This window comes from Ostrea edulis, chromosome 9, assembly GCF_947568905.1.
Source record: "Ostrea edulis chromosome 9, xbOstEdul1.1, whole genome shotgun sequence".
In the NCBI taxonomy this organism is placed as follows: domain Eukaryota; kingdom Metazoa; phylum Mollusca; class Bivalvia; order Ostreida; family Ostreidae; genus Ostrea; species Ostrea edulis.
In genome coordinates this window covers 35,301,465-35,324,791 of record NC_079172.1, presented here as the reverse complement: position 1 = coordinate 35,324,791, position 23,327 = coordinate 35,301,465, and the positions used below count along the sequence as shown (strand labels likewise).

Sequence of the window (23,327 nt, the reverse complement as noted above, 5' to 3'; positions counted from 1 at the left end):
ACACTCAGAAAAGAGGTAGTTTATACCCATTACCAACATCCTTTGGGGGGTAGGGGGTATTCTTAGTGAGCAATGCTCACAGTACCTCTTGTTTAGACCATACCTTACACGTCTTCAATTATAAACAAGAACGATAAGTCTCGTTGTGGTCATTTAAACAAAACATCTCACTGCCGCAACTCTAAGCAATCTCCACCATGGTGAATCCGTAGTGTAAAACAAACTGTCATCTCGCAAATGATAAAACCACTCTAGGAAAAATAACACCAAAGAAAAAAAAAAAGAGAAAGAACACGAGTACAGTGAACGGTGCAACATAACGCCCGTTCGACCTGTAAGCACATCATACATTTCAAATTGACATCGTACACATTCCGAATAGAAAAGCCTTAAAGTTGATCATGGTGTACCAATCTATCTGGAATATGAACTGATTACATGTATGCATTTCCCAATTTCCCCCGAGAGAGTGGTTGTGACAATATGACAGTTCAGAATCGTGATCGTCAGCTTCTTACATCAACTCATTTGAGATGTATTCCAATTAGCTAGTTTTCCTCTCGTGTTTCGAAAGAAAACCCATTATAATGTGTTAGCATTTCGATGCACCCCAGTCTGCGACATTGACGTAGCCCAAATGACCTTGAATCACGGTTATATCGCATCGTCTGGTTGTATTGCATTGTCTGGTCAAAAGTCTCCACTATCAGGATATATAGTTATGACCTGGTGGTACATATTTCTTACTTAGTGTCAAAGACTTATTCCCCCAAACGTTAGCAGGGTGCGTGTCTACACACATCCTCCAAAGTAGTTGATTGTGGTTTTACGCCATTTTGGCAATATTTCCACCATCTTACGGCGGTTAACTAATTGAAACATCTTTGTGAGTGTTTAGTACAAACTCAAAACACTACAAGGAATCAGAATTCTTCAAAGAATTTATCATATCAGCAAGATTAAAACTTTGATACATAACAAAATTTGCAAATAGTCAATAATTTCATAATCGGCTACATCAGGTTTTCTTAACAGAATGGTGTAGTGCAGTATATATGAATTCAAAATACACAGCATACACAATATACATGATCATCTGTACATGACAAGAGCAGTGTAAAATACAGTATTATGTACAATGCTTTTAAATTAGTAATTGTTTCCCGTTGCAGAGCAATATTCACATCACTGATCACGTGATACCTCCGCGCCGATGACAGTGACTGTGGTGGTTTTAATAGCGAACAGTGGTCCATCCTTCATCTCCCTCACCCTCCGTTCTCTTGGCTGTCAACAAATGAAACATAACATAGTTACTCAATATAACTACAAAATACTTAATCTAGAGCTCCCAAAGCAAAATAATATAGTCACTTTAGTCCTAACTTAGAGCAGGGAAACCAACTTTACATATTTACTTAACATAGTCACCAAGTCTTAAACTAAACAAAGGGAACCCATAATTACACGGTGCTTATTGCTAGGATAAAGCTGGTGACCTCAAGCAAGATGTGCAAGATCATGAAGAGAGAAGCCCCTTCCTACTTCTAGGCAGGATAGACACTATCAGATGTCCTCTACTGATGCTGTGCGAGAGTGATACATACCTCCGCTGTCTGACTGCTGCTTATCTCTCCATCCTCTTCCCCCTCTCTCACCGCTCGAAGGGGCATCATCTACAACAATCACTCCTGTGTTATCACGCCACTCCACTAACAAATCCATCAATAAAAACATACATCGGAACAAAGTCATCAATCTCAGACTAAAGTAACAGACCTCCAGAAATGTATGCATACACAAAACGTCTGTTATAAAATTGATTTCATATACATTTTTATTATAGAAGCTGTCCGTCCTTTCAATAATGCAATATAACCTATATCAGACCTCTACAGTTTACTGACCTCTTCTGAAGGAGTCATCACGACGGTCGTCTCTGCCTCGATCCTCGCGGCCTCTCCAGGTGTCCTTGTCTCTATCTCCTGTGCGGTCCCGCCATGCCTCTCCTCCACCTCTTCCTCCCCCTCTCCACGCTCCTCCTCTATCCTCACCATCATCCTTGCGTCGGTCTCTCCAGGTATCTCCTCCTCTTCGTTCTTCTCCATAGCGGTCATCCCTTCCTCCTCTTCCCCAATCTCTGCCATCCCTAGCTGGCGCTCGGTCAGAAAACCCTTCACGATCCCTGTCTGACCTCCAGCGATCTTCTCTTGGTGGAGCTCTTCTATCTCCAAAGTCCCGATCGCCAGTATCTCTTTGAGCTGGACGACGATCAAAATCTCTGTCATCTCTCCGACCAAAATCCCTGTCATCCCTTCTTCCAAAATCTCTGTCATCCCTTCTTCCAAAGTCCCTGTCATCCCTTCTTCCAAAATCTCTGTCATCCCTTCTTCCAAAATCTCTGTCATCCCTTCTTCCAAAGTCCCTATCTTCTCTTCTCCCAAAATCACGATCATCTCTTCTGCGATCTCCAAAGTTACCTCGATCACCACTCTCCCTTGATGGGCCTCTATCATCACCTCGGCTCCTCCAACTGTCCCGTGGGGGTGAGGAACCTCTAGCTGGTGGCCGGTCATCTCTGATTCCAGCCCGCTCTCTGTCCCTCCAGCTGTCCCCTCTGGGCTCCTCTTCATCATCATATCTACAACACAGAAGCAAACACTTACACACCACATGTATTTTAGACACTATCTGTATTTTTCGTTTGGTAGGAATGAGTTAAGTTTTACGGTTTAGTGGGAGTCGACTCCTTCTTCCAGCTCTCTGATCTCTGTTTTTCCCTCTCCCTCCAACCGCCCCCTTCTCTGGATCCCAATGGTCGCCAGGCTTTGCCATCTTTGTTCTCTTCATCTCTTTCTCTCTCACGCTCTCGCCAGCCACTCCTTTCTCCTGGACGCCCAGATCCCATTGGCTTACTTCTGTCGTCTTTTTGGTCGTCCCTAACAACAGTGATGGGAAAATGTTAATGCAATGTCGCGACTGACAAAGCCGTAATATAAACCAACCTTTAAACATTCCTAAATGCAGAGATGACTACAAAAACTACAGAAATACCATGTGCTATATTCAAAACTATAGAAGTACTGAGAGCCGATTGTGTATTTAAAACATAATACCAAGAAAAATTGTGTAGTCGAAAGCATTTAAACACAAATCACAATCTGATTTATTGTATCTTGTTTAATGTCCCTCTTGAGAACTCTTCTCTCATATGGAGACATCACAATTGCCAGTAGAGGGCTACAAAATTTAGGCTTAAGATCAGCGCTTGCGGCCTTTGAGCGGGAAGGGATCTTTATTGTGCCACACCTACTGTGACACAGGATCAGTTTTTGCAGTCTCATTGGAAGGACCGTCCCATTAAGTCGCTTCTTATAACAAGCAAGGGATACTGAGGACGTATTCTAACCTGAATCCCCACAGAAAGTGATGACTGTGTATTTATAACTAGATAAATACCAAGGGACCGTCTTTAAAACTATTGAAATACAAGGAGACCATTTATCCGAGGTAAAACAAGAGGTACTGTGAGCAATGCTCACTAAGAATACCCCCTGCTTACCCCAATCTCCCAAAGGGTGTTGGTAATAGGTAAAACTTCAGTATTATGATCCAAAAGGTATCTAGGAACACAGCATCTCCATGCGATGAAAAAAGCCGTTAAAGAATTTAAATGGAGGTGGAAAGGATAATGCTTGTTGTGGGGGGTATAAAAAGATATCTTCAGAATTCCAGTGAAGGCGGACAACAATAAAATGACCAATCTAAACATAGACAAGAAAATACAGAGGGTTTCAGCACAAAAAAATGTAAATTGTATCGATTGTGCCAAAACATTTTGTGCAGAGAACCTGATTATCTATGCCTTGTTTGACCCCACGGCAACCAGTATGTCACCATGGTGACATGCAAAGCAATACAGCAGGGACAACTCTGATATAGGTGCACATGAGATTGGTTTTTCCTCCATGTGATTTTACCTCGAGCTATCATTCTCCTCTCGGCGTTTGGCCTCTTTTTCCTCAATTTCCCTCTCCCTCCTTTTCTGCTTTTCTGCCTGCTCCTCCAGCTTGGCCAGTCTAGCTTCATATTCTCTCTTTTCTGCCTCCATCTTCTCTTGCTCTTCTCTTTCTTTCTCCTCTCGATCTGTTGAATGAAAGAATTTATTGCTTCTGAATGAAATCCACTTCAACGTAAACATCAAGTCTCAAAACATTAATCATGCAGAATTTTAAAATATGCAGCATGGACAACCAACTTCATCATAATTTAAGGACATAGGCTACTCCAAAACTTTGTTATAGAATATTGTAAAACTATCTGTAAATGTTTAAAATACTTCTAACATCCAGTACAAAACCTTCCTTAAATTCAATGAAAAAACATTACCCAAAAATTGAAATCCTTTAAAAACTTTATTAGTGCATTTCATGAAATGATGACCAACTTACACTGAATATGAGTGAAATATCCCACGTAAACAACAAAATGTTATGACCTTAAAAAACACTTTGGACAAAGTTTTATTTTTCTAAAAATGATAATTCTGCCTAAGATTTTATTTTCAAAATATTACATTTTTTTTTTTAAAACAGTAATTTTATCATTTATTCTTTTGTGTGTGTTCTTCCTCATAAATAAGGAAGAAAACCCCTATAGGCCACCAATCATTACCTCTCTTGAGCTGTTCATCCCTTCGCCTCTGTTCCTCCTCTGCCTTCTCCTGCAGCCACTTTTGTCGTCTTTCCTCCCTACGCTTTTCCTTCCTCTCGTACATTCTCTTCTTCCTCTCCTCTGTTATTTTAGACTCGAATTCGGCCAACTTTTTCTGTAGAATAGGAAATACTTAAAAGTTTGTCACAAAAGCCTGGATTTCTCAAAAAGAACTTAAAAGTCGAAACTTCCTAATCTTCCTAAAACTTTAAATGGTTAAATAAAAGACTTAAGATTCAGATTTGTTCATGGACATTCAAACATGCATCTTACATAACCTTGAACATAGTTAACTAGTTCAAAATGTGAGCCCCTTTTAGTGAACTGCATTCATGTGATAAAATACAGTTTGTGGAGTGAGCTCCCTTGATCTATGCCTCGTTTGACGCCATAGCAACAAGTATACTGCCATGGTAACATTCAAGGCAAAAAATATACAATTCCACAATTTTGTTCTCTACACACAGAATTAGGAACCAGTGACAACACATTTAAAAACAAATTTTCATTCATATATATTTGTAGTAGCCCATATACACCCATCGCAAATAACAAATTGGGACAGTCATAACTTTATCTCAGAGCTGTCAGCTGGTTTGTAAGTTGCAGAGGAAGATATCTACAACTTGTGTATGCAGCAATTTTATGTTTGCCTTTTATGACACCACAGAATCAGCAGAACCTGAGGTAACGCAAAGGCAAAATGTCCAACACGACAGACAGCTGTACTACATAGAATAAAGTGTGACACTATGAACATCTGTTTTATACTCAACTCGACACAATTGGAAGTGTTTTGGAAACAGGCTATATTACAACAACACTATATTCAAACAAATGAACATCATAAGACCTTGGAAAGTGCATACTAGTTCATAATGTGAGCCCCTTTTAGTGAACTGAATTCATGTGATAAAATACAGTTTGTGGAGTGAGCTCCCTTGATCTATGCCTCGTTTGACGCCAAAACAACGAGTATATTGCCATGGTAACATTCAAGGCAAACAAGATGCAACAATTTCTTTGTTAACATACTAGATGGACTAGATTGTAAGGTGGGACAGTACCACGATCCTCAGGTCTCCTAAATTCATTATTTTGATCACCCGTCTCATTGATTCCAACCATGTGTGTGTGTATGTATGTCAATCCATGTAAACACAGCCTATTTTGTAGAACCCATAAATGATTGATCATTAGATCTACAACTTCTTGAAATTAACTAAATTTCTCAGATGTCAGCTGGTTTGTAAGTTGCAGAGGAAAAGCTCTACAGCTTGTGTATGCAGCAATTTTATGTTTGCCTTTTATGACACCACAGAATCAGCAGAACCTGAGGTAACGCAAAGGCAAAACGTCCAACACAACGGACAGCTGTACAAATGAGAACGCAAAAAAAAAAAAACAACCCATGTTTGTGAACCACTAATGCCCGCGGATTACAACAAAGTGTAACCAGGTCAAAGGTCAATGCTTGCTAAGATCACCAGATCAAATACTTTGGTGTCAATGGAAAGGTCTTGCCACAAGAAATACACATACCAATCATGAAAGTTCTACCTCTTAAGGTGTAAAAGATGTTTTTGCCATAGACAGACAGGTCAAAAACTATATACCCCTGAACCTTAGATTCCAGGGACATAGAAAAGCACAACACACTGCGAACATCTGTACAAAATGAAACAAAGTGTGACACACTATGAACATCTGTTTTATACTCAACTCAACACAATTGGAAGTGTTTTGGAAACAGGTAATGTTATAACAACACTATGTTCAAACAAATGAACATCACAGAACTTTGGAAAATGCATACTAGTTCATAATGTGAGCCCCTTTTAGTGAACTGAATTCACGTGATAAAATACAGTTTGTGGAGTGAGCTCCCTTGATCTATGCCTCGTTTGACGCCATAGCAACAAGTACATTGTCATGGTAACATTCAAGGCAAATAAGATGCAACAATTTCTTTGTTAACATACTAGATGGACTAGATTGTAAGGTGGGAGAGTACTACGATCCTGTCTCCTAAATTCATTATTTTGATCACCCGTCTCATTGATTGCAACCATGTGTGTGTGTGTGTGTTCGTGTGTGTGTGGTACACAGGCTAGTTTAATCTCTCTACAATATGTATAAATCCTCATGGTCACACCATACTACATGCTACACCTTCAAAATCAAGCATCCAAAATCTATTTCACCCGAGAAGACAAAACTTTGAGGACTCCCCCGATTAAGACTAATTTTTTGTTTTTAAAATTTTGAAATTACTGTAAACAATTTGTATTTCTTTATTTGTTAAGGAATTTGAGTCTTGTCATTTCCTTTTTTGTTTTAAGTATGCATCAACGATGAGCTGTTTGTGAATATAGATAAATTGTTACATTAAAGATTTTGTCTTTGAGCTGTTGCATGTTAGATATAACAAGACGTCCACATTTCATAAGAGACTTGTTAGAACCCATGTAAACATACAGTCTATATAATTATAGATTATGGTATAAACCCATAAATGCTCGATCTCTAGATTTACAATAAATTTCTGAGCTGTAAGCTGGTTTGTAAGTTGCAGAGGAAGATATCTACAGCTTGTGTATGCAGCAATTTTATGTTTGCCTTTTATGACACCACAGAATCAGCAGAACCAGAGGTAACGCAAAGGCAAAACGTCGATATACATATATAAACAAAGATGTGTTTGTGAAACACTGATGCCATTGGATTACAATAAAGTGGAACCAGGTCAAGGCTAAGGTCATCAGGTCAAATATTTTGGCGTCAATGGAAAGGTTTTGCCACAAGAAATACACATACCAAATATGAAAGCTCTTTCTCTTATGGTGTAAAAGATATGACTAAGGTGTAAGTTTTTTGCCACAAACATACTATAAAATATATGCCCTCAAATCTTCGATTCCAGGCACATAAAAAACAACACACACTGAACAACTGTACAATACGAAACAAAGTGTGACACACTATGAACACCTGTTTAATACTCAACTCAACACAAAAGGAAGTGATATGGAAACCGGCAAATGAACATCCCAGAACTTTGGAAAATGCATACTAGTTCATAATGTGAGCCCCTTATAGTGAACTGAATTCATGTGATAAAATACAGTTTGTGGAGTGAGCTCCCTTGATCTATGCCTCGTTTGACGCCATAGCAACAAGTACATTGCCATGGTAACATTCAAAGCAAATAAAATGCACCAATTTCTATGGTAACATATTAAACAGATTAGATTGTAAGGTGGGAGAGTACTACGATCCTCAGTCTCCTAAATTCATTATTTTGATCACCCGTCTCATTGATTGCAACCATGTGTTTGTGTGTGAGTGTGTGTTCGTGCATGCGTGTGTGTGTGTGGAGTGCACCATGTGGTACACAGGCTAGTTTGATCTCTCTACAATATGTATAAATCCTCATGGTCACACCATACTACATGCTACACCTTACGAATCAGGCACCCAAAATCTATATTAACTGAGAAGACAAAAAAAAACTTTGAGGACTCCCCCGATTAAGACTAATTTTTTGTTTTTAAAATTTTGAAATTACTGTAAACAATTTGTATTTTTTCATTTGTTGTTATGGAAATCGAGTCCTGTCATTTCCTTTGTTTTAAGTATGCAGCAGTAATGAGCTGTTTGTGAATATAGTATAAATTGTTAGTTATGATTTTATCTCTGAGCTGTTGGGTGCTAGATTTAACAAGACGTCCACATTTCATAAGAGACTTGTTACAATCCATGTAAGCATACAGTCTATATATTGTAGATTATGGTGTAAACCCATAATGCTCGATCTCTAGATCTACTGTTTTGAAATTAACTAATTTATCTCAGAGATGTCAGCTGTTTTGTAAGTTGCAGAGGAAAAGCTCTACAGCTTGTGTATGCAGCAATTTTATGTTTGCCTTTTATGACACCACAGAATCAGCAGAACCAGAGGTAACGCAAAGGCAAAACGTCCAACACTACGGACAGCTGTACAAAAGAGCAATCAGAACAAAGTGTGATAAAATACACTGTACAAACTACAGTTCAACATACAACAGAGCACCATACAACCGACGTTTAATCCACAAGACAATGGCAGAGGCGCTTATCTAGACCAAGTTTACGACAGATTCCCAAATCTATTTAGACATTTAGTTCATGACAGGCAATTTTTAACTACAGTTCGCGTGGAGTGTTTTAACTACAATTCGCGTGGAGTGCCCTTTTTCAAACTTAGACAGTAGGATCACGTGCTTTTATTTTGATAAGCATGTACGTCAAGTTTCTATGTCTAAAGTCCATGTTTAAGCCCACCTTGAAGATTTCCTTTCTCTGCCCTCTCAGGAGATTTAGGAACTCATCTTTTTCTGTCTTCATCCTACTCAAGCGATCTTGACTGGCTAACGCCAGCTGGCGATCCTTCTTCAATTGCTCAATCTGAAAATATCCATCAATAATAACACACATTCACAGCCATAGCAACAAGTTTACAAGGTGTGCTGACCCATTAACTACCAAACCACGTACTCTTTACAAGATATGAATATACATATAATATATGCTCTATTATTTACATACGTATAGATTCTGTTCTGTTTACACGTAATATGACTCTGAATTAGTTACTTTTGTATATATGTACATTGAATTAGTTACTTTTGTATATCTGTATATTAAATTGGTTACTTTTGTATATCTGTATATTGAATTGGTTACTTTTGTATATATAAGTACATGTAGGTTCTTGCTTAGCATCCTGGTGGTAACAAAGACACACACAGGAACTGAAACATGGCCTTCGCTTTGTGCCTTCTAAACCACCACGAAAACATCACAATGTTGTCATGGTAAGGGCTATTCCAGAAATAAATACATGGGGGGGTCGGGAGGCACCTTTTGTATATACCAAGCACCCATAAAAAAAAAAATAAAAAATTACCCCATGACCCATCAAATTGATAAACTCATTTTACAATGACCCATCTAATTAAAAAAAAAACTAACCAGACCCACCACAAAAATATTTTTAAAAATGAAAACGGTACAAATCTCGCGAAGTTTTCGGGACAAAGATTCTAGTCAATGACGCGGTAATGCCTGTGCGACATTGTATCACAGTAGTTCTGAAGAAACGAGGTCACATCAACAATCAAAGGCATCTATGGCGGGAATGTTGGAAAGATTGGGAGTCCAAACGATGCTATTATCATGAAATGGGTACGGATATGTTTTTCCACGAATCGTTCGTCTACTAATGGAGCCCGCGCCCGGAGGCCACTATATCACCATCACACTGACAGATAAATATAACGCATCGGTACCCTCGTATAAATCAACTAAGGTTTGCCTATTTTTATTAGAAAACGGAATACCTATTGGTTTCAAAATATTCCCAAAATCGATGCACTGTAAACTGTAATAATCTACAGAACAGAGTTCGCCGCCATCACGTCCAAAGGGACCCTACTAAACGCGCCTCTAATTTGAAGAGTGCCGTAATGGAAAGTTATGCGCTGCAAAGAGCGACAACTCGAATAGTTCTATGTTACTTCCAATTTCCAAAGCAGCATTTTGAAAGCACGTTTTCAATTTTCCCTCCGACGTTTTGTAACCAACACGACAAGAGCGACAATAAAAATATTCTGAAAACTCAACACCCACGTGGCACAAAATAAAACATCAGATGTTTGTAAAACACATATGTCCCCCATGGTGCAAAATTAAAAAGGATTATACACACACATATCATTTAATTGAGAGTAGTATCATCAATTCAAAATATTGAGCAGACAATATCTTCCTATGTCAAGAGTGGATTGACCATGTGACCTAAAAATCAATAGGGGTCATCAACTCCTGAAGATGTACCAGTGTACCAAGTTTGATGTCTGTTAAGCAAAGGGTTCTCAAGATATTGAACAGACAGTATATTCCTATGTCCAATTTGACCCTTGACTTTTGACCATGTGACCTTAAAATAATTAGTAGTCATCTTCTCCTGAAGATGTACCAGTGTACCAAGTTTAATGTCTGTCAAGCAAAGGGTTCTCAAGATATGGAGCGGACAGTATATTCCAATGTCTAGTTTGACCCTTGACCTTTGACCATGTGATCTGAAAATCAACAGGGGTCGTCTTCTCCTGAAGACGTACCAGTGTACCACGTTTGATGTCTGTCAAGCAAAGGGTTCTCAAGATATTGAACGGACAGTATATTCCTATGTCCAGTTTGACCCTTGACCTTTAAACATGTGACCTCAAAATAAATAGGGGTAATTTTCTCCTGAAGATGTACCAGTGTACCAAGTTTGATGTCTGTCAAGCGAAGGGTTCTCAAAATATTGAACAGACAGTATATTCCTGTTTAGTGTGACCCTTGACCTTTGACCTCAAAATCAATAGTGGTCGTCTTCTCCTGAAGTCGTATCAGTGTACCAAGTTTGATGTCTGTCAAGAAAAGGGTTCTCAAGATACTGAGCAGACAGTATATTCCCATGTCAAGTTTGACCCTTGACCTTTGACCATGTGACCTCAAAATCAATAGGGGTCATCTTCTCTTGAAGATGTACCAGTGTATCAAGTTTGATGTCTGTCAAGCAAAGGGTTCTCGAGATATTTGACGGACAGTATATTCCTATGTCCAGTTTGACCATGTGACCTCAAAATCAATGGGGGTCATCTTCTTCTGAAGATGTACTGGCGTACCAAGTTTGATGTCTGTCAAGCAAAGGGTTCTCTAGACATTGAATGGTCAGTATATTCCTATGCCCAGTTTGACCCTTGACCTTTGACCATGTGACCTCAAAATCAATAGGGGTCATCTACTCCTTAGGATGTACCAGTGTGCCAAGTTTGATGTCTTTCAAGCAAAGGGTTCTCAAGATATTGAGCGGACATTATATTCCCATGTCCTGAGTAGATTGACCTTTGACCTTTTGACCTGAAAAACAATAGGGATCCTCTTCTACTCATAACTAACCCACATATGAAATATCATTATCATCAAGTGAATGGTTCTCAAGATATTGAGCGGACAACAAATGGTCTACAGACCGACCGACAGGTGCAAAACAATATGCCCCCTCTTTTTCAAAGGGGGGCATAACAATAGAAACTACCCACTACCCATAATAAATATTTTTTTAACAGTCCAACCACGGACCAAATAAAATATGAAAAAATACGACCACCCACACAAAAAAATATCATTTGCTGCCCGACCCCCTCATTTGATCATTTCTGGAACAGCCCTAACCCATAAGGCAGACTGAAAACTACAAAAACAACAAACCTTTTCTGCCTCTTGCTGCTCAAAGAACTCCCGGGCCATTTTCTTTTCCTCCTCGTACTGTTTTGCCAACACAGGAATTTCTTCCAGTCGTTTGGCACGAGCAAAATGGTCAATCTACAAATGAGCCACCATCTCAATTAAAGTCTTAGTCATAGGCCACTCCTCCATAGGACTGGACTACAAAACTACTCATAATGATTGACAGTCATAGGCCACTCCTCCATAGGACTGGACTACAAAACTACTCATAATGATAACTAATAGAAATTCTGTGACAAATAAATGTGCATTATATACACCTTGGCATAATGACAACTCAGTGATTTTTCAACATTTTTCAAAAGAGTTTCTGTGGCTTTTGAATTGGGAAAAATTGTCAAAATTTTGACCAAATTGGGAAAACCTAGACATTATTGAAAACATGCTAAATATATTTTATCAAACAAGAAATCAAACACAAATTGTTGCACTTCTTTAATTTTACATATTTAACTTTCTTTTCTTTAAGCTCTTAAAATTTTCGACTATTCTTTCTAAATCATCTAGAATTGATGCGTCTTTGTCATGTCATACATAAACTATTCACATTGAACTTATTTTTTAACAAATATGTTTTTCGCCAGTATTAATTATTGGGAAAAGTGCATGCTAAATTGGGGGGGAAATTGGTAATTTTTGGGAGGGGAAAGGGCCGATATTCGGACATAAAATGGGTCCTATAAATCACTGACAGAAACTGATTTTTATAATCTGCTGGCTTCCTGACAAATAGTTTATAGATTTACAAGGCATACACTAGTAGCTACTCTATAATCATAAATCATTCAGAAAAATTTGATCTTATCAACTTCTTCAGCATTAAACAGAACTGATAAAGACATGTACAGTGATGATATTCACCTTTTTTTCCTGGTTTTTGAGCCGGTCCATCAGTTCTTTTTTCTCTTTTTCTAGCTGTTCTACTTGTTTAGCCATAATGTCTTCTACGTCCAAAGTGGCAAAGTCCTGAAACAACAATCAGTTCAGTCTCGGCAGGCCAACCTCGCATAACAATACAGAATTATGATTCCGTGACCTAAAACTTAATGCAATCATTACAAGTACCATTTTTTCTTTTATAGACTGCATCCTGAAACGGATGAGTAATCGTTTATTCCGGTTAAAGGGGCATTATTAGCTGTGAAAGTGATGGCAACCTTCTTTTTTCTCTTCAAAATCTTTCAATGGTATAGGAATATATATTGATGACTAATAATAAAAACATTTATTTTGAACAAAAAGACGAGAATCCAATAAAACTACATTAGATAACCACTTTTAATGTTAAGAAATGTATAAGGAAGACAACAATTATTTAATATCCAAAATCACATATTCATGTGCCTGATTTGAGTGTAAAAAGTGTTTGAAATAATTAAATACTAGTGTTATAATATAGAGCAATTTTCAAGGAATTCAATTTTGATGACAAAATGACAGATAAAGCCCCTTTAAATTGATATGAAAAGAATTCCAACTGTTGAGGTTTTAAAAGAAACAGAAACTGCAATTTCTGTGGATTCCTATCAAAAATCTTGGATATTGTAAATGTTTCACCACACCCGAGTTGGGCCTCCATACTCACCTCTTCATCTAAGTTTTGCAGGACCTTAGCCCCAATGTCTGTCTTTTTGAGCTGTTCAATCCTCTCCATTGCATGCTTTTTCTGAATCTCTTTGTGCTCTTCAATCTTCCTTAGCCTCTCTCGTTCTTTAGCTTCACGTTCCAGACGAGCCATTTCCGCGTCATATGCTTTTTTTCTCTGTTCCTCGATCTGCTCCTGTTCCTCTCTTTCCTGTGAATGTCAAACATATTTTAACCTACACAAGTTTTGTTCAAACCTCAGTGCAAATGTATTAATAAATGATTTAAATTCCTCCACAGCTCGTTACTTGAGCCCAGTTTCAAATTCACAAACAGAGGATTTGGGCAATACCGACAATGATAAAACGGGTGAGAAGTGTTGACAGGATAAAGTCGGCACACAGTGGCAATTCTACGTACCCTCTGGTCATTAACCCACAGTAGCGATTCTACGCACCCTCTGGTCATTAACACACAGTAGCGATTCTACGTACCCTCTGGTCATTAACACACAGTAGCGATTCTACGTGCCCCCGGTCATTAACACACAGTAGCGATTCTACGTACCCTCTGGTCATTAAGGTGCTCCAATTGCTCCTTTCGGTCCTCTATAATCTGCCGTCTCTGTAAAATCCTCTGGTGTTCTTTCTTAGCTGTCATTCTGTAGCTGTTGGCGATCTGGATCTGAAGTTCATGTCTCTGTAACTAAAAATAGAAAACAAGGTATATTAAATCATTCTATCTGGTACATTTCTCAAAAAAAAATAATTAAAAAACAGACTTTTTAGAAAAACATTTAACAAACCATAGGATCCATATTTAAAAATTTAACGTCAACTGGATGTGTATTGCCCCCCCCCCCCCCCCCCCCCCTAAGGTTTTTACCCTCTCACCTTTCTGTCTTTAGGTTCGATCTTTTCAATTGAACGGTGAAGGGCCCTGGCCATGGAAATCAGTTGATTACGTATGCCCTCGCTGGGCATGCTCTGTATGTATGGTCCCTCTGGTACATCTTCCTTCTGAGCCACCATTAAATCAGTGCCAAAGCTTAGTGATTGGCTCCTGTGGTCAATCCTCACCTAGTGTTTAAATCACAAACATTTATATCCTTTGCTTGCCGCTTCTCTTAGTGATAGTAAAAACAACACTTAAAAAGACAAATCCTTCAGAATTAAATAAATCTGAACTGTAAATTAGTACTGTCAATTTATGGGTGTGGAGAAATATCGATTTTATACCAGTGGAAAAAATCAACAGAAAAATTAAGCAAGCCAAAGAATTGTTCACTTGCAGTCTAAATTGCTGAATTCTAAACTAAACAATTTTCGTACCTTAATATTGTCAATACAGCCTCAATTTATACAATTTTTAACATCCACCCACACCCACCTCATATTTCATTCAGTCATATTCCAAAAATAATTAGTGTAGTTTCAGGAAAAACATTTCCACCTCCACTAATTCAACCTAACAATTTCTGAATGTAAGAAACACTGTTCCATTGTTTAATTAGGGTTACACATGGCAATTCATGTTGGTGGTGCCCTCAGCATGGTGAGACTTTAAATCGTAGCTACACTTACCTGTAATTCCAAAGTTTTGGCTGCGTCTACAATAACCCTTTCTAGACGGAACTTAGAGGCAAACGGAATGAGGTCAGCCAGCCTGGAGAATGCAATGGTCTGGTACACTTGTGACACCTGGTAAATTAATAGATCAAAGGTCAGTTAGATAGACACTCCAAAGATAATCATAATCCCAGGCAATTCAATTTAGAGATTACTCTCAAATCTACTGTCCTCTTACATCGAAGGTAGATTACGATGTATATATGCTTTGAAATTCTAATTGCAGTCAAAACTCTTTAATGTGCTTTTTTATTGGTTCCTTTAACCACACTTTCCATAATTCAGAACACTCAAATTTCCAAATATGTAACTAATGTGTGTATTCCACATTACCTGCTGTGTCGTACCTGTGTATTTCGCATTACCTGCTGTGTCGTACCTGTGTATTTCACATTACCTGCTGTGTTGTACCTGTGTATTTCGCATTACCTGACATGTCATATCTGTGTATTTTACATTACCTGTTTGAGAACCCTGGTGATAACAATATCCTCCAGGGCTGGAATATATTGACTCAGTTCCTCATTGCCACTGATGAACTCTATGCAGGCCTTGACACGGTCGTAGAGCCTCAGGGGGTGAAACTCGGACTCCAGGTATTTGTACAGGTTCTGCAACTCAGGGTGGACGTACTGAATAATGTTAAACTTCACCTGCAAAAAACATGTGGTCATCACAACAAAATTCTTAACTTGTATACATGCCTCATTCAGCAATAAAAGACTTGCATGAATACTTTGGTCACTGAAGAATGCAATGCATTGGCCTGGATTGATATTTTGTAGATTAGAGAGGACTTCCTAATGACTTGTATTGATATTTTGTAGATTAAAGAGGACTTCCTCATGACTTGTATTGATATTTTGTAGGTTAGAAAGGACTTCCTAATGACTTGTATTGATATTCTGTAGGTTAGAGAGGACTTCCTCATGACTTGTATTGATATTTTGTAGGTTAGAGAGGACTTCCTCATGACTTGTGTTAATATTTTGTAGGCTAGAAAGGGTTGTTCAATGGTTGTAAAGGCTGGAGAGGACAGCCTACCAATTCCTTGATCAGCGTTTGTCTGGAAGGAGCATTGCTCAACATCAAAAGAGTGGCCAATCTCCGCTTCTTCTCCATTGTGGCCTCGTCCATCTCCAACAGCTGGTCAATGGTGTTTCTGGAGGCTGGAATGGGGACAGCCAGAGTGGCACAGAGCACCCTGGAAGCCATTCTGTAAACAGATCATAACAATTACCCTGTCATACCGTGCCACAATAAATCATATTAATTACCCCATTATACTGTGCCCAATAGATCTTGCCAATTACCCTATAATATCGCACCACATAGATCATATTAATTACAACCTATCATACTGTGCCCAATAGATCTTATCAATAACCCCATCATACTGTTCTCCAATCCCCCCCACCATTCTGTATCCGAATGCTCTGATTTACTAGCATGTATTTAATCTGAGCATCACCTACTGCAGTGTATGTGACATGTCACAGGTAATCACCGACAGCCCACATCAGAAAAACGACCACTCCACGCGACTAATTTAACTCTTTACTTTTGCAGTTCCACATTATTAATCTAACCCCTTACTTTTGCAGTTCCACATGATTAATTTAACCCCTTACTTTTGCAGTTCCACACGAATAATTTAACCCCTTACTTTTGTAGCTCATCTGCTGAGAGGTTCTTTCTTTGTTCTCGTGATAATGTGTACAGTCTGTGAAGTGTACTGGCATGGAAGAGACCATTCCCGGATTTCCAGAAGACCATCCCCAACTTCTGGTAGTAGTTAGCCATCAGAGAAGGCTTGGGCGATTTCTTGGACAGTTGAATCAGGCCATGAATATCCTCCACAGCCTTAAATGCCTCCTAAAAATCCACAAGTGTCACCAAATAATTATATAAAGCCTCGTATAATTCCACAGGTGTCACCAAATAATTATATAAAGCCTCGTATAATTCCACAGGTGTCACCAAATAATTATATAAAGCCTCGTATAATTCCACAGGTGTCACCAAATAATTATATAAAGCCTCGTATAATTCCACAGGTGTCACCAAATAATTATATAAAGCCTCGTATAATTCCACAGGTGTCACCAAATAATTATATAAAGCCTCGTATAATTCCACAGGCGTCACCAAATAATTATATAAAGCCTCGTATAATTCCACAGGCGTCACCAAATAATTATATAAAGCCTCGTATAATTCCACAGGTGTCACCAAATAATTATATAAAGCCTCGTATAATTCCACAGGTGACACCAAATAATTATATAAAGCCTTGTATAATTCCACAGGTGTCACCAAATAATTATATAAAGCCTCGTATAATTCCACAGGTGTCACCAATTATACAAAGCCTCCAATAAATCCACATGTCATGTGTTACCAAATAATTATATAAGGACTTCCTCATTTAAAACCAAGCACATTTATAGTACACTGCTCGTTTTAATCCCTTCCTCATTAAATGTTACGAGTTCCATTTATGCATTATTTTACCTGCCACAGTTCCATTTTGATGGCGCTGTCTAGCTGTTCCAGACGAGTTTCTAAGTGCATGGCCTGCGACTCGGGGTTGTTTAGGTTGATGGCAGTCGCCTGGTGCTGGTGCTTGTGGATGTGACCCAAATGAGTTCTTAACTATAAAAAAAATTCCGGTCATTTAGTGCCTAACAAAATAAACAAAAGACCAAAGCATCCCATGCGTACTGTACACAACATACACAGGATCTCCTCATTCCAAACCTCTGAATGAGTCTGCAGCTTCACTTGTCAAAGTTTTGTTAACAAAACCAACCTTATTCAAGTAACACTGTTTTACATCGATTTAAAGCATACTGAAAACTGTTTTCTTTCACAGTTCATGTTTCATTTCTTAGAGACTTCAATATTTTTTTTCCCACAGAAAACATTGCAAGCACAAAATTTATAACAAACATTTTTCACTATTTACAACTTACAGACAAAAGAAAACTTACATTGTCACATAGCTTTCTGAACTCTGTTTTCCTGTTGTACTTCAAGCAAAATTTGAAAGCTGAAAAAAAAATTCAAACTTTGAAAATTTCCAATTTTTTTTTATTATTTTAAAAACACGAATATTTCTTGAGACTGTTTGTCCACAATTTAACATTCAGAGGAATGTTGTGGACAACCAAGAAATGTACATTTGCAAGACATTAAAACACCTTGAACTTTGTCAGATACACCATATCAAAATATTGTGATGATCATTTCAAAAGTTCAAAGAGATGAGACGTGTTGAATTCTAACCTTGCTGTGCGATTTCCTGGTACAGCCGCTCGAAGCGGGAGTTATTACGCAACAAGTCCAGGCATTGCCTGTATGACTCCCACAGAAATTTGACCCAGGGGGTCAGGATGGCTCTGTCAGTCCTGTCCTGGGTGTCCTCACCGCTAACCGCCTTCAATAGCAGACTGAAAAAAGATCAAAACTCAGAAATGAGCGGCTTGAAAAGCCATGACTTTGGAATCCCTTTCCTTTCCGTGATCAGAACCATGAAAACTCTGCCTCATTCTCCAAATGGGCCATTATCTGTTGACAATCTCTTAATTAGTAACAAAGCTATTTGATGCATTTAAACTTGAATCCTTGCACCATCAACAACTACTATATTGGTTCTGTTTATCAAACCTCTTACATTCTGTGTTATTCTTTGTGGTGTTAACTTAAATTCTGTATGATGTAGAGAACATTATGGATTTTAACATTTTAGAAAAGGTGCTATACGTAAAAGTTGTAAATGTGTCATTGTAACATACACGAGTTACTAGTCCAAACATTCAGAATTAAACACAGATCAAGATAAAATTACACTATATGTAAAGCAAGAAAATCAAAAATACACTGTATATCCCGGTGCATTTGTCCTTGGCCTACCTTTCTGGAGTGTCTGGGTTGTCGAGGTCATCAATGTCGACCACAGCTTGATGGGATTCCGCTCTGGCGGCCTCAGTTTTAGATTCAGCCAGGCTGATGTACTTCCTGACTACATCTTCCAATGCTTTTATGTTCACCTAACATAAAAAGAAAACACTTGTTTACAGAAATGTAAATGTAAGGGGGGAGGGGAGGGGAGGGTGAGAGCTAGTTAGGCATAAACAAAACTAATCCTAGAAAATATATTTTTTTAAAATTAGTACTGTAGATCATTGTGTATTGATACATGCTAACTGACATTTTTGTATAGTATTGTACATACCTGCTGACTGATGTTTGTATAGTATTGTACATACCTGCTGACTGATGTTTTTGTATAGTACTGCAGATACCTGCTGACTGATGTTTTTGTATAGTACTGTAGATACCTGCTGACTGATGTTTTTGTATGATATTATAGATACCTGCTGACTGATGTTTTTGTATAGTACTGTAGATACCTGCTGACTAATGTTTTTGTATAGTATTATAGATACCTGCTGACTGATGTTTTTGTATAGGACTGTAGATACCTGCTGACTGATGTTTTTGTATAGTATTATAGATACCTGCTGATTGATGTTTTTGTATAGTATTATAGATACTTGCTAACTGATGTTTTTGTGTAGTATTATAGATACCTGCTGACTAATGTTTTTGTATAGTATTATAGATACCTGCTGACTGATGTTTTTGTACTGGTACAGCCCTTCTTTGGCTAGGTGACTTTTCCGTAGCTCCACACACAGCTGGAGGTACTTCTCCATAATGGGCTCGTGAATTTTCTGCCATGTTCGATGTTTTTTGCTTTTGATTACGTCAGAGAGTGCATCCAAAGCCCGCTGTTTCTTCCCAACATCAATGAACTCTGCAATCACAAAATTCTCATTTATTCAAGTTGTTAAGATGTCACGAAAACAATTTTTGGAATAAAAACTGAAGTTTTCAAAAAACTCCTTCTCCAGTCCAGTCTTCAGCACATGCACGTATTTTATTAACACAGGGTCTTGATATCACTGTGTTAGATGTGGAAGTGATTTGTGTTTTATCGAAATCAGGGATCATTAGAATTTCAAACAAATCAGCATCTTACAGAATCTTCAATGCTGTACAGTTACATTAGTTCATATATTGTGAGCCCCTTTTAGTGAACTGAATTCATGTGATAAAATACAGTTTGCGGAGTGAGCTCCCTTGATCTACGCCTCGTTTGACGCCATAGCAACAAGTATGTTGTCATGGTAACATTCAAGGCAGATAAAATATAATACATTCTACACAAGGACCATTGCACAAGTCTGTGTTCACATAAATAATATTGAACAAATCTATGTGTTTACGTTAAACCTATGAACTGTATAGTTCTTGGTAATATTATATGAACTGGAGTTGAATTGAACTAAAATTTGCCCATCTCATGACCCTATGGTCAGTGAAAATGTAGGTGGAGCCTAATCTAAACAGATGTTATTTATCTGGAGTGGCCAGTGTCTACGAAGGTGTTAATTGCTATACCCCATGGCACTCAAATACACAGAGACAAAAGGTGGTAGAAATCTACCTGTCCTGGTTTTTTTTTTTTTATTTTATAGTTTTGATATACACAGGACCTGTCTCAGTGACCTCTACAGAGTTTATGTGGCCATAGTGTTTGAATAATGGTTGTATTCCTAAGGGTAGCTGACACACATTCTACACCCTCACCGCCTCTCTCTCTCTGTCATTGACTCAATGAATAATTTCTGTTATAAATATAGAGGTATCATAAATTGATGACATAAATTATTTCAATAGGTTACAAGTTTTAAAAATTATTGTGCAAATCATTGTTTGATTTCCCATTGTGTAATCTATAATACATGTACAGGTATATAGAGGGGGAAAATTACAATTATATTGAAATTGCATTGTTCAAGGGCCTTTTAAAAAACAATTGAATTACAAGAAAATGGCAGTTGTGGACAGGTCATTGCTATCAAAACTCAGGTATACTGGGCTTCCTCAAGATCTAAAGAATGCCTGGAGATACTGGCTGTTATTGTTATCAAAACACCTCTCTGAGATAGCCCCAGACCAGTGTCTACAGATGTCACTCCACCTGAGATATATTGTTAAATGTTTGATTGACAGGCAGCTTACAATTTGGGGGTGTCAACTTAGAATTGGGTCTTTAAATGCATTTTTTTCAACCTTTACATATTTCCTAAGTTAATCTACATTTCAATATCTTCTGCTTACTTGTAGGTATTTCTCATGGTTATGCCATCTTGAATATTTTTTAAGGATTATCACCATCATGATCATACCAACTGCAGTTTGATAAAAATGAGGACCGAGTTCAAACTTCTCACAAGACTTTTCAGTTTCTTCACTAAGTCCATGTACAGCATGAACCCATGTAGTAATCATGACATAGGGTCAAAGTAGGTCAACCAATCAGCAGACAAAATAATCTATAGGTCAACCAATCAGCAGACAAAATAATCTATAGGTCAACCAATCAGCAGACAAAATAATCTATTCTATTTCTTGTTAATGATATCTAATTTTTTCGCTCATTAGACACTTTCAATGCATACTCATAACAATGTCAATGTACATATTATATAACAATAATGCAAAATAAAATGATAATCATGTTTATCAATGTTATGTCTTTTATAATTTGTGAAGCTAAGAAGATAGCAAGATGTTGATATGACATGCATTTTGCAGAAATTGTATGGAGTCTGCCTGTATATACAAGACATGCATTGTGCAGAATTAAATTATATTGTGTGTGCCTCGAAAATGGTGTTACAATCCATGTAAGAATACAGTCTATATATTGTAGATTATGGTGTAAACTCATGAATGCTCGATCTCTAGATCTACTGTTTTGAAATTAACTAATTAGTCTTAGTGCTGTCAGCTGGTTTGTAAGTTGCAGAGGAAGATATCTACAGCTTGTGTATGCAGCAATTTTATGTTTGCCTTTCATGACACCACAGAATCAGCAGAACCAGAGGTAACGCAAAGGCAAAATGTTCAACACTACTATCAACTTTACAACTCGGAATAAAATCAGTGTCACACACAACTGAAAATATATCAAGCAATGCTTGACAGGGAAATGACTGCCGTGAAATAAACCAGTGCAACTCTTTAACTTCTAGAGGATGTGTACATGCCCTTTTCAATTCCATCAACAGACACAACAGCTTTTAAAACTTGTCATGGGATTTATCATATTCAAAGTGAAAATCACTTGTTTAATTGAAGAGTAATAAAGAGTTGAAATGGATGTATAATTTATATGCCACGGTATGAACCCAGTATCTGTCAGGGGTTTCATTGGAATTCTTTGATGAGAAATGGATTTATGATTTGGTTTAAGCATAATTTCAGTTCTAATCAATTAAGTTTCATCATAGCTCAGCAAAATGCTCTATGGTTATATAGTTAAAGTAAATAAATGCAACTGATCTCTTTTTTTTTTTTAGGCTGAAGTGAATTTCAACTTCAACTACATTTTCTGTATAATTTTTTTTTTAACAGATCTATTCTTTCATTTCAAGGAACGTTTAATAAAGATCTACTAGTTTCAATAAGGATTAGCGGGCTGTATGGCCGTCTTTTCCGCAGACCACCATACCTGTAAAATTAAGCTCCACCCCTTACCCGAAGTTTTTCCCGGTACAAAAATCTCGTCCTAAAGTAATATGAACATATGGTATGAAATTGGCCATAGAGTCATTCAAACTATCTTAGCTACCCCTTCCCTGCTTAAAATTCTAAACAAAAGGTACATTTGAGTAAAAGTTATTTGAAAATATATAAGCAATGATTTCTTTACTATCTTCAACATTTTCATACATAAAACAATGCCACTTAGTTTCGCTATGCAGCATAAACATATTTACCATTTGCCCTTTTCAGGGCGTTTTCCGGTCGTTGAAAGTAGGTAGGCATGATTTCTTAATGCATGTGCAGCTTCCTGGTCAATATAAAGTAAAAATCGGCTCCAACGACTTCTTTTACAATAGGAAGACCAGCCGTCCTGACACCGTGGTCTTCCCCAAATTCCAAAATGGCTGCGGCCAACTCGCACATGTGTGAAACAGATTCGTG

At 37.8% G+C, this 23,327-nt stretch overlaps 1 protein-coding gene across 3 annotated transcripts; it reads right to left on the bottom strand.

The window, feature by feature from the left end:
* Positions 1–923: 923 nt before the first annotated feature.
* On the bottom strand, positions 924–23,327 carry LOC125657877 (eukaryotic translation initiation factor 3 subunit A-like). Of its 3 annotated transcripts, XM_048888738.2 has the most exons (22): positions 23,120–23,327; positions 19,895–20,085; positions 19,179–19,315; positions 18,552–18,715; positions 18,257–18,315; positions 17,778–17,918; positions 16,930–17,138; positions 16,308–16,479; positions 15,725–15,916; positions 15,219–15,335; positions 14,529–14,714; positions 14,203–14,340; positions 13,637–13,846; positions 12,913–13,017; positions 12,013–12,126; positions 9,037–9,159; positions 4,675–4,828; positions 3,981–4,146; positions 2,730–2,939; positions 1,908–2,641; positions 1,608–1,676; positions 924–1,287 (listed from the first exon to the last, which is right to left on the bottom strand). In XM_048888738.2, exons 1-22 carry the CDS (start codon positions 23,166–23,168, stop codon positions 1,235–1,237), a joined length of 3,693 nt encoding a protein of 1,230 aa, XP_048744695.2. In that variant the 5' UTR covers positions 23,169–23,327; the 3' UTR covers positions 924–1,234. The 3 variants fall into 3 exon arrangements, with proteins under 3 accessions (XP_048744695.2, XP_056004952.1, XP_048744696.2); XM_056148977.1 differs by lacking the exons at positions 19,895–20,085; positions 23,120–23,327 and adding an exon at positions 19,535–19,589; XM_048888739.2 differs by lacking the exons at positions 19,895–20,085; positions 23,120–23,327 and adding an exon at positions 19,501–19,510.